Genomic DNA, 13,478 nt, shown 5'->3' with positions numbered 1-13,478 from the left:
AGTATGAAAGAAGGTCATGGAATGAATAATTTTTCATTTTTATCCACACCTTTTTCTATTTTTCTTTCTTTTCCATTTCTCTCTACTTTTTGCTTCATCTATTGTTTCTCCTTCCACCTCTACTATCACTATGAGCCACTGAAGGTGGCTCTGCTGTAAATAGCAGGCAAATAAATTTTTTTTTCTTCCACCTTATAAAAGAAAATGATTACTAATGTATATACATATATATACACACACACATGGAGTAAAATATTTTTGATGGTGCAACTTAAAGTAGATACAGTTTTAACAGCATGTAGAAAATTGAGCAAAAGAAACTGAGTCCATTGCATCTTATAGTGGAAACAGCTATAAGCTAATGGAGTTTATAAGATAATTGTTTATTCCTTTCTCATTTCTTATTACTGCTTTGTACTTGACTAAAGGTTTGTCCAGAAGCACACATATATTGAGTTCTATGCCAGGTTATTAGTATTGCAATGCCTAAGCAAAATACACACACACACACACATGTATGTAGGTAGATAGATAAAAACAAGTAAAACAAAGGTAAAGAGAAGACAAACAAATAATATATACAGTTAGACAAGTAAAGCACATGGTGGAAAAAGTATAGAAAAACAACGATCAAAGAATGTTTACAATGATAATAAATATTCCAAATGAAAAGAAACATAAGACCCTTTATTAGAATAAAGTATTAAAAAAAATAAGAGGAGGTGGAGAACAAGAAATAGGACCAATACCAAATTTGCAATATCTGTTCATAATGCAGGATAACAATGATTATTTGAGTGTGTTAAGAAGGATGATGCGTTAAGTCTACTAGAAAGCGAAGAACTAAAACAAATACTACATGATATTCTATCCAATATTCCATCAATTCTGCTGATCCGCTGTCTTGGACTTGTATTTTATTGACCCACAAAAGATAAAAGGTAAAGTTGGTATAGATGGAATTTAAACTCAGAAAGCAGATAACTGGAATAAATACTGCAAGACATTTTGTCCTATACCCTAATAACTCTGCCAACTTACTGCTTCTGTGTGAGTTTAGTTGCACAAATAATGCAAGAAAAGGGATAATTTAACTATTTGATGAGTAGCTAAATAAAATAAGTGCTGGGGTCAATGAGATAAAAAAAAACATTGAAAGGGGTGCTACAGTATGACCATAATCTAGTGAATGACACTAGTAAGAAAATGAAAAGAATAAAAGAACATGTGCACTATCTCATTGCCAGCCAACACTTAAGGGATTTTCCTATTCAGATGGATAAGGAGCTAGAAAATAATAGACCAGACATAACAATGATAGACAAGGAAAAGCGAAGTTGCTTACTAATTGATTCCAGGATTGTAAAGAAAGAGGATGAAAAATGAGAAAACTGCAATCCCTTAAAATTGAAATTGCAAGAATTTGGAGTATGAAAACTGTAAAGGCTGTGCCTGTATTAAATGGTGCATTGGGAATTGTAAGTAAAGATATAGACAAATAGTTGAAGTACAGAAAGTTTACCTCTTAGAGGCAAGTAAGATTACCAGGAGCATTTTAAGCACTTGAAAGGCTACTGAAAACTTATGTATACCTAAGGTTACAGGTAGTAATCCACTACCCACATAAATTCTACTACGAATAAGAATGAACCAGAGTCAAACATCATCATCACCAATAATAATAATAACAATAATAATAATTTCAAATTTCGGCACAAGACCAGCAATTTCAAGAGAGGGTGAGTCGATTAAGCTGATCCCAGTGCTTGACCGGTACTTATTTTATTGACCCTGGAAGGATGAAAGATAAAGTTGACCTTGGTGGAATTTGAACTCAGAATGTGAAGATGGGCAAAACGCCACTAAACATTTTTTCGACATGGTTTTGCTAACAGTTCTGCCAGCTTGCTGCCTTCATATAATAATAATAATAATAATAATAATAATAATAATAATAATAATAATAATAATAATAATAATAATGATAATAATCCTTTCTTCTAAAGGCACAAGGCCTGAAATTTAAGGGAGGATACTGCTCGATTACATCAACCACAGCATTTCACCGGTACTTAATTTATCAACCCCACGAGGATGAAAGGCAAAGATAACCTTGGCAGAATTTGAACTCAGAATGTAGCAGTAGATGAAATGCTGCTAAGCATTTCACCTGGTGTGCTAACAATTCTGCCAGCTTACTGCCTTATATAATAATAACACTTTTTACTACAGGCACAAGGACTAAAATTTTGAATGAAGGGGATAGTCAATTACACTAGCATGGTTAGAGTGTGTGCTGCCTGGGGTGGTCCTTCAGTTTGCCACCCCCAGGCTCAAACAAAAAATACATATTGCCTACAGCAGACCCAAAACAGTGCTTCCCAAGGTGGACCACCCCCTTTGCTCCCCTCTAGCTATGTTAGTGGTTGAATACATTGACCCCACTGCTCAACTGGTGCTTATTTCATCAACCCCAAAAGAATGAACAACAAAGTTAATTTTGGCAGAAGGTAATGAGTCAGAAATGCTGCTAATCATTTGTCCACTATGTTAATGATTTTGCTAGCTCATCACCTTAACACCTCTGGTAACAACACATTATAGTCTCATAATAGCCAAATTACTAATTGATTTCATACAAGCAGTTGAGAACTGATTCCAGCAACCATCAGAAATGGCTAAAAGGAATAATAGGGTGTGGTTCTTTGTCACTGGAGGTTTGAAAGTACCATATTTAGTTTGTATGTCTTACAGTTGCTGTAAAAACCTGGAACAAAATCTGTGGAAAAAAATCAAGGTCAAACACCCAAACCTAGAACAGAGGCAAGTTGTTCATTCAGAGGCATTACCACATGCCCACTATACAGCCAGTACAAAAACTATTGTGCATGTTGTGGAGGTGAAGTCAAAGAATACACATGTAAAGAAATACTTGGGCATGAGAGAAGGTCCTTTTAGAAACAAGATTCAATAACCACAGGTCTTCATTTAATATCCAAGAGAGACAAAATGTCACTAGCAAGGCACATATGGAGATAGAAGGAAAAAGCTGTGTATTATAGCATCAAGCGGAGGATACCAGAAAAGTGCAAACCTTAGAATGAGCAGACTCAGCTTGGCTGAGAAAATAATCATATCGAAGAATTTCCTTCACTCAAGCACCTATCTAAACTGTAAAAGTGAAGGTTTTTGCTCCTTCTTAGTGACAGGTTATTAAGCAAACCTGTGATCAAAAGCATTCCAGTAGTATTTATCCTATCTGTTATTTATACACAGTGGATTGAAGACAATACTATTCATTGTGTCCTTCCCTTTTTTAAGATATTAAGGTGTGATTTGGGAATAATTAAGCTGCTATTGTCAGTGGATCAAGTTGCTTCAATTGATGGGCCCTTGCTGGATTGTAAAACTGTATTAGCAAAAGTGGTGGAAATGACGATATCAGCAATTTTAACTTTGTTACAAATATTTATTAGGTTAGTATAACTGATATTACAATTGATGTAAGTTAATATCATATATTAGAATTTATAAAATACTTATAGAGAAAGAAATAAGCTTATTTCAGCCTGCCAGCACAAACCCAAATTTCATCTCAACTTCAAAAGACACTCTCTTGGTGTATATTGAATAACTTATGCCAAAGACCCCAATGATTACTTGAAATTGTGGCATGTGCAATTTTAAATCATTATTAGTCATCTCTTCTCAATCCACTGATGTGTACAATCAAATGAAATGCCAGTTGAATGACAATGTGATACAGGTAATAATGCAATCCTGTTTCTCTTTATAAATAAACCATACTCTACACACTTTTAACACAAAGATGCACTGAGTACTTTTATGTTTATCATATAACACTGGTAGATCTCATATCATGTATAACTTCTTCTGACTAAGCATAATCTAATTTTTCTAAGGAAGGAATATAGTTAGTTGATATATCATCAGTTTAAAATCAATATTATTCTATTGACTAAATCTATTGTTTCTACTGATTCACCCAGCAAAAAATTTTGTAGGGAAGGATCATAAAAGATTAAGTCAGCCTGTGTACATACATGACTGGTACTTATTTTATCAAATTTAACCCTTTAGCAATCAAACTGGCCATATCAGGCCCAAATATTCTACTTGTTTTGTGTTCAAATTGTCAAGATCAGGCCTCTCACAACTACCCTGCAATGTCATTCTAAAAGTAAACAATTACATCATTAAAATATGAAAGCTATGAGATAATGCATGATTAGTTCAAAACAATTTGAATGAATAAGCACTATATGTGATAAGAGTCATCTGAAAGCTAAAGGGTTAAGGGAGTGTAGGACAAAGTTGAACCTCAAAGATGTTGAACTCAAAAGGTAGAGATATGAAACTAAACACAATAAAGCATTTAGTCTACTTCTCAACCATTACACCACCTTAGTTTTAGTAATTGTTTATTTTCATTCATATAGGTACAAGGATTATAGATATAGGCATGGCCATGTGGTTAAGAAGCTTGCTTCCCAATGAAATGGTTTTGGGTTCAGTCAGGGGCAAATGTCTTCTACTATAGCCTTGAGCTGACACCTGAAACTTGTTAAGCTATTACTTATGAGTGGATTTTGTAGACAGAAACAGAAAGAAGTCCATTGTACATACATATGTTTGTCTGTCTATGTATGTGTGTGTGGCTGTGTCTCTTTTTCTTGACATTACATGCTTTTTGTAAATGTAAATTAAATTCATTTATAACATTTGGTGAAAATATGTCTGATCATGAGTAAATATTACCTTGCTTGGTAAGAGATAAGGGATGGTGACAGGAATGGAGGAAGGGCATAGAGAAGTGAATGTTAAAACAATGATGATGATGATGGTGAGTATTAAATATTCAACTCATATATAAAAACATGGGTATTAAAAATAAAACAAATTTTATTAATGTTGATAAAGAAATAATCTATGACATTACTTTCCCTGCTTTCTAAAACACTTTCACCTGATAAAAGTCCCTATATTTACAATGATGTTGGAATACTTAATCAGAGTCAACCTTGATCGAGTCCTCTTAGACAGACTGTCTTTAATGTAGCTTGAGGAGTTCATGTCTCCTTATTTCTTATTATACTAACACAAAGGAATCTCCTAATTGTGACATAAGATCTCTAGGTAAAGTAGTCAACATTGTTTCAAATTCTGATGGCTCTGTAATAGCTTAACAAGTTTCAGGTGTCTTTCTTTGCCCTTACAGTAAAGACTGACCAGTTTCACACTCTCACTGTGATGGCTCATAACAGTGAATTATTTAAGTTTGAACCCTTGATTGAGTATTCCAATTGTAACAGTCTCATTCTTCACTCAGACACACTATAACTGGTACTAAATTGTCCAATGTATCCTTCTTTTCTCTAAGATTCATTGATTGTAATTTAAGGGAAAATTGACAGCTATTTCTAAGAAGTTGAGCTATTATATAAAGTTTCATAAATTAAATAGCAACAGATTAAGTCTGAAGAATTATTATTTTGTCTTCAGTTTTATTTTATACTGCATTTTGTGAACACTAACATCTTTGGGTGTAGGTGCTTTTTATGATGATTAGAAAGACAAGGAGCATCTATGTAACACAAGAGGAAAAATTGAACTTTAGTTCAAAAGTACTGGTTTATCAGTTTCCTTTATTAATGTTTACATCTTTCACAAATATGCAACAGCAAAAAATGCATGCACACACACATTTATGTTAGAAAGAGAAGTGGGGAGAGAGGGTGTATATGTGTGTGTAATTTTTTATACAAATTTCTCTTGGTAGAATTGATATAGACACTGGTATGGTGGTTAAAAAGCTTGTATTACAATCACATTATTCCAGATTCAATCCCACTGGACAGATCGTTTTTTTGTAGTATCTTGTGATGGGAATTTGGTAGATAGCAATTGTATGGACACCCATAATGTGTGTGTGTATATATCTATCTACTTGTCTATTTATCTGTCTATCTATCAATCTACATATATTTATGCACACACCTTTTGAGTGGAAGTTAGTATGCATAAACTGTGCATTGTTGTGTAGTTGCATTAAGGGATTGGTGCATAAAAGTGATTGATGACATCTACATAAATGCTGTATGCATATACTGAGATGTAGTAAGGCTATGTACTTACAATGGATGACATAATTGATCTTTGTTGTATTCCATTCAGGAAATTACAGATTCTAGATGTACTGGTGGCAATTATCCTCAACAAACTGAATCAAATTGGGACATCTTAATAATATTAGACATTACTGGAAGTAGCTTAACTCTCTGTAGCTATATTATAGATAGGTACTTGGTAAAATATGACATAACTGTCACATTTTTAATTCATCTTCCAGACATAACTGCATAACTATTATTATCATACATCAAATACCTAGAAAAAGCTCACATAGCACCTGCCAAATAATAATGAATTTATTATATACAGTGCTCAGATGCACTACAACTCATCAGCAAAAGTAACCAAAACTGCATGAACAATACATAGAATATGCACAGGAAGTGAATAATGAAAAAGTCTGAAAAATAAAAAGCAAGATATGGGGTTGGGGGACATCAGGTGTACTGTTGGCAAATTTCAGGGAGCATGACAGATTTGAAAGATTTAATGTCTTAACAGCTGACAGTTCATGCAGATAGTTTATTCTATGCTTCAGCAATTCTGAGCATGAAAAAATGTTTCCAAAAGTTATAGATGCTGTGTTGTTTCTTCAGTTCTGTAAGCATGTCTATGAGTGTTAGACATGTGGAATTCAAAAAGGTGCCCAAGGTTGATGCTGGAAAGATGATGGATAATCTCCATTACTTCGCTTCTTCCCTTCTTATCAAAAATACCAAAGATTCACTCACATATGTCATGAGTCCAAGGACTCATAAGGCAAGAGTGATGTAAATGATAGTGAATTTGTACAGAAAGCAAGAGATCTATGGTTTGATTCCATCATTGGTTCATGTTTTGATCTTAAATTGTTGTTTACAAATGTATTACATTTAAATCTGCTTCAATATGTAAATATCATGCATAAAAGTATATGGTAAACAGTAGAACATGGGGAAAACTAGTGATCACCTGCATCAGCAAATAGTAAATATATAACTTCAGACTATTCATATTTTTATGATTTCAGGATATACAAATTTACACATATAAATATATTTAGGTGTGTGCATGTGCGTGCACACATGCATGCACATGCTTGCTTGTGTATGATTAAAGAAAATTCTGGTTAATACCACATAGGTATATAACTTGTATAACTTGTATTCCAACATTTTCTGGAATACAAATGATATGAAAGAATTTTCTTTTACTGTTTTCTGTCCATTTTTGAATGCTTGCATAGGTGAGATGATTTATTTATATGCACGGTTTTCCCTTTTCTAACAACTCAACCATGATGTAAGAATGGAACAAGGTTTAGAACCAAGTGTATTTAAAGGATGCACAGCCAATGATATTAGCAAGTAATATTTAAATTTAAAAATGTTTTATCAGTTAACATGAAATTTGATATAAATATGTAACATAAATGAAATCAGTCATAAAATACAAGTAAAAGTTGTACACCAATATAAAAGACCACTTATGCATGTGCATACACATCATAAACTGTTGATTCAAGAAGGAATTTCTGGTGTGAATGTGAAAACCAGAGTTTACAGAAACTGGTTATGGTCTGCATTAGTAAAATGTATATAGTGATATAGTGAAATGTGTGAGGTTAAGTAACTTCAAAATTGTCATCAGAAAAAAAATTCTCTTTGAAGTGTAATCTTAGATTTAGAATTGGAATAGAGCTAAAACAACAAAAGCAGGCAACATTTTGAGCTAAATCAAGTCAGACATTGTAACTTACATATCATAGCTAAGTGGTTGTGTGAGGGTACCTTGTCAACTCAGACATCTACACTCACCAACTCAAAATTATAGAAATAAATCTCAGTTATACCATTTAGTGTATGATTTAGAGGCAATACTCAGAAATATTAATTAGTGCAGGCGAACAATAGACATTGGAAACAGACTTAAAATGTATAATTCCAGAGTACTTACGCAGACACATTCTCAAATGTTTGGTCGGTGGAGTCTTGTCGAGGTAAACTGACCTGATCACCCCAGGCAGATTGAGAACTCAGCAATGGAGATCTTCCGTACCCCATTTTTTTTAACCTGCTAGAATCCCGGCTAAACTTAGAAAATTTGAATGGAGAAAGTTGGTGTGCTGATATGGAAGTGTCTTTGCTACTCGACGACTCCAAGCTTGCCCGACGTCCTACAAAAAGAAAGAGGAATCAGAGTTACACATAATATAAGTTACACCCTCTTGTGCACACATTTTACAAATACAGTAAAAAAAAAAAAAGAAATCCATAAACGTGGCAACAGATAAGCTACTGTAAAACAAGTCAGTAATGTATTCAAATTTCTAGTTGAAGTCATTTCTCTCCACCAACATTGCTTCTACCCATCAGCAAAATATGTTCATTAAAGCATTTCTTGTACCTTATTTCCTCTTTGCTATAGATTTTTGTAATGGATCAATATTTGCATAAAAACAAATTTTCAAATTTTGTGTAAGTTGTATTTAAAGACAAGTGCTTGATTACATATAGGCTGCAATATCATTGGGTAATCATGCTTTAAAAGTCTCAAGGAAATGATAAATTAAAGTTTTGATTGGATACAATTCCTCTTCATTTTCCTATAGGCATCAGTGATGTAAATGAAGAGGAATAATTACTACTGGGGACTGAAAACAGATAGCAAGTTTTATCCACTGGGAGTATAGTTTAAATTTCTGATGCTCTCCTGTTTAAATTCACATAAAAAAATAAAAAGAAGTTAATTTTTTTTAATACAAGTTTCTTGCAGGGCCATTTGATAGAAATTGCAATAAAAGCTTCTGGTAATCTAAAGGACATGAATTTTTCATCTATACAGAACAATCTTGCAGCTCTGAATATTTCAGTATGCTTCAGCTAGAACTGATTCAGCCATGGATAACTGTGGAGCATCAATATGCATATATTTCTACATGTTTATATTTTGACATCATAAAACCAGAACACTTTATCCAAAAGTTATCATAGTTACAGCAAAATAGTAAAATGGAAGAAAAGGTTCAAGTAGTTACAGACTGTTGCTGAGGGAAGGATTGTCAATCAAGAGTGATAGTCATTACACTGATGTTATTAATTTAAATCTCCAAAATATTTTAGTCAAGTAAATTGACAATAATATTTGAAGTTTTTTTTTAAATATGGAATTGATATAGTGGATATTATATAGGATATTCATGAATTCAGGAAAAGACTGAACATTGAATCTTTTCACTTTTTTCAGTATTTATTCTTCCAAGTTTTGCTAGGGTTGACTTTGCCTTTCATCCTTCTGGGGTTGATAAAATAAGTACCAGTCAAGCACTGGGATCAATTTAACTGATTTGACCCTCCTCCAAAATTCCTGGCCTTGTGCTAAAATCTGAAACCAGTATTTAGATATTCCAAGGTGGTGAGTTTGCAGAATCATTAGCATTTTGTCCCTCCTTACTTTCTGAGTTCAAATTCTGCTGAGGTCAACCTTGTCTTTCATTCTTTTGAGGTCGATAAAATTAAGTTCCAGTTGAACAGTAGGGTTAATGTAATTGACTTAGCCCTACCCCTGAAATTGCTGACCTTGTGCCAAAATTTGAAACCAATATTTAGATATCCAAAGGTGGCAAGCTGATAGAATCGTTAGCATGGTGGGCAAAATGCTGAGTGGCATTTCTTCTGTTCTTGCATTCTGAGCTCAAATTCCAGTGAGGTCGACTTTGCCTTTCATCCTTTCAGGGTCAATAAAATAAGTACCAGTTGAACATTGAGGGTGATGTAAGCGACATACCTCCTCCACCAAACTTACTGGCCTTGTGCCAAAATTTTAAACCAATATTTAGATATTCCACTAAATACTTTACTTTCTTCTAGAAGTATTACTGTTTACCCAACATTTCCAATTACATATATTTTTTTATCATTCATTTATTTCATATCACAATTTATAAACAACAACATCATTGGTTACAGATTTCCAACCAACCAGTGACTCTTTTACTGCATACCTGATACATCAAGGAGAATAACTGAAGGTAGAGAAACTGCTGCATGAGGTAGTATAAAGTTGAAGAATTTAGAGAAGCAAAGGTCAGTGTAGTGAAATGGAAGATAAGGTTCAAAGGTCATTACATTGATGCTAATACTATAACTCTTTAGCATTCAGATTATTCACATTGTTTTGAATTAGTCATGCATTATCTTGTAACTTCAAAGTTTTGATGCGACTTTATTTTTAGAATGACATTGTTGAGTGAGCGGTTGAATCTGGACAGTTTGAACATAAATCAAGGTACAATATATTTGGGCCTGATATCGTTGGTTTAAATGCTAAAGGGTTAAATCTCCAAAAATATATTAGTTGAGTAAATTCATTATAATATTTGAACTTTTGCAAAGCATGGAATTGATTTAGTGGATATAAAACAGAAAATAGTTACATTGGAGAGAAAACTTCATTATAGACTCTCAATACTTTGACTGACATTGTTTTTAGCAACCCTAATAAGACTACAATATGAGTATCTGTAGGTAAATGCAGGGAACCAAATAGAAATAGATGGCAGATTGGGACATTTTCCCAACTTCAAGACAAGCAATCTTATTGTTAAGATATAATGAACCAAATAAAATATAAAATAACAACAAAAAAAAAGAAGAAAAGAAAACTAATCATCATTTATTTACCATAAAATCAATAAAACAAAATTTTATGAAATTTTAAAATAATTAGCAATATTTTATGTAGGTATGAATCATTAAAATTGTAATAGAGGCAAAATACAAAGTTGCAACCTACATTTGAACCTTTTCTAATAACATGAAATACACATGCAACAGTCACAATTGGAAAATTTCAAATTTCTTTCTCTGAAAATGTAGTTACACTGTAATTACTATGCTATATGACTTTGTTTTTTATTAGGTACAAACTTAGAATTTTATATGGAAAGGAAAACGAGATGCAATATTAATGCTTTTTCCAAGACTTTAACAATATGATGATATGAATTCTCTTCAACCAAGCAGCAGAATTAGTTTGTGTATTTGGCTTGTGGGAAGCTTACTTCTTGTTATGGCTATAAAGATAACTTTGGAAATAGATGTGTATATTTAATTAACTGTTAAACAGTTAGTTAACTGTATCAACAGGCCTGAGGCCTCCCATGGTTCAACGATACAAAACCATTCATTTTAAAGTGTTTAAATATTTAATTTAAAACTTCCATTCATAATTTTTATGGAAGAATCTTTTGTGAAGTCATGTTCCACATAACAGTTTAACAACAACATATGTTAGCCCTTAGGATTATTTATTATTTTCAAAACTAAAATATATAGATAATGAAATACAGCCACAAAAGGGTTAAACTGATCTCAGTATATTACTATTTTTCACAACCACATAGGAATGAAATAGGAAGCTGAGTTCAGTGAGATTTCAATTTAACCCTTATGTATTCAGATTATCAAATGTAATGCTTATTTATTCACCTTGATTTGAATTAATCATGCATTATCTTGTAGCTTTGATATTTCAATGATGTGACTATATATTTTTACAATGACGTTCTTACGTAGGTGTGAGAAGCCAGATTTGGCCAGTTTGAACATAAAACATGTAGAAAATTTTGAGCCGGATATGGCCGGTTTAAATGCTAAAGGGTTAAAGTAATGATGAACTGGACTAGATAAAATAGAATAAAACAATAAAAACAGGCAATTATTCAAGTATTATACTGTTTCAATCATCTAAACAGTGAATTAATTTATTTGTGGCAAATGTTCAGTTTAATTATTAATTTCTGCAATCAAAATTTATTTTTACATTCTATAATGCGCCATGAGATAGTACAGGATACAGAAATACCCCACATTACGGAAACAATGTTTCCTGAAAAACTTGGTGTAATGCAGAATCCCGTAATGCAAAATTAACTTTACCATTGATTTTCAAGTTATTAAGTGATAGTGTGTTTCAAGGCATTATTTTTGTCCCCACCTCCTAAAAAAAAAAAAGCAACATGACCAGTTTTATGCATGAAAATAATAATTTCTATACATATACAGCGCAATATGTATACTTAACATTTGAAGATAGATAGGTTAGGGAATAAATAAGAATCATAATAGGGTATGTTTTTATCACAAATGATGTTCACAATGTGAGGGATGGTGAGGGTATGAGAGCCATCAGGAGGAGAAAGGACACTGCTTTTATCTTACAATTCATCATTATCATCATCTGCTTGAGAATGAAGAACCTCTCCAAAGTTCTTTGATATTTATGGGGTATCATCTGTTTGTACATTATGTCAAGTTTGGTCTTATGTCAAGTCTGAGCTGTGTATCTTAACCCTCACATTAGATCTATGAAAAGATAATGTCCAAGCAGTTAATAGAGTAACTTTTTGGGCATTTGACTTAATTTTCTCTCAATTGTCCCATAATGTTCCCATTGTAGATGTCACAAGTTTTAATGTTTTGGCAACACAAAGACGTAAAGAAGGCCTTCAGAGATCAATTAATTCTCCATTAAATCCTAAATTAACTGAAAATAAATTTGATTTGAATATCAAACTCATAGTTCAGAATGTAAACTACAATTAGGTAATATAAATAATCTGAGAAATTTACAAGAACTATCTACCTATTTCATCATGAAATGAGCAAGAAATTTCACAACATAATTAAGTAAAAAATTTATCGACTGGCCATCGTGCTGTGGGCACATAACAAACACCATCCGATCGTGGCCGTTTGCCAGCCTCATCTAGCACCTGTGTCGATGGCACATAAAAACACCATCCGAAGACCCGGCAAGACTAGTCAGGCCATATCCCATGGCCCCTACCTGGGACGTAGTCAGTCCACCTGTGCATACCTTCCTCCTTGTGATACTTGTGAAGGCCTGTTGAGGCAAGTGAAAATCAAAATGAAATCAAATCAAATCAAATCAAAACAAATCAAAATAGATGAACATTAATGGAATTGTATCTTTGTGGTACCAGTGCCGGTGGCACACAAGAAAACCATCCGAACGTGGCCGTAGCCAGTACCGCACCGACTGGCCTCCGTGCTGTGGGCACGTAACAAACACCATCCGATCGTGGTCGTTCGCCAGCCTCATCTGGCACCTGTGTCGGTGGCACATAAAAACACCATCCGAAGACCCGGCAAGACTAGTCAGGCCATAACCTGTGGCCCCTACCTGGGACGTAGTCAGTCCACCTGTGCATACCTTCCTTCTTGTGACACTTGTGAAGACCTGTTGAGGCAAGTGAAAATCAAATCAAAACAAATCAAAATAGATGAACATCAATGGAATTTGTATCTTTGTGGTACCAGTGC

General features: G+C 33.4%; 1 protein-coding gene across 3 annotated transcripts in view; it reads right to left on the bottom strand.

Moving 5' to 3' along the window:
- Positions 1–13,478, bottom strand: part of LOC115216192 (cyclic nucleotide-gated cation channel beta-3-like) — a 495,037-nt gene that overhangs the window by 256,868 nt on the left and 224,691 nt on the right. For all 3 annotated transcript variants that reach the window (XM_036502664.1, XM_029785393.2, XM_036502665.1), the window contains exon 2: positions 8,089–8,308. In XM_036502664.1, coding sequence (XP_036358557.1) covers positions 8,089–8,308 — 220 coding nt within the window. The remainder of the gene's footprint in view (positions 1–8,088; positions 8,309–13,478) is intronic.

The sequence above is a fragment of the Octopus sinensis genome, linkage group LG1 (genome assembly GCF_006345805.1).
Source record: "Octopus sinensis linkage group LG1, ASM634580v1, whole genome shotgun sequence".
In the NCBI taxonomy this organism is placed as follows: Eukaryota; Metazoa; Mollusca; class Cephalopoda; order Octopoda; family Octopodidae; genus Octopus; species Octopus sinensis.
The sequence above is the reverse complement of the archived record's forward strand: the minus strand, read 5'-3'. Positions and strand labels throughout refer to the sequence as shown.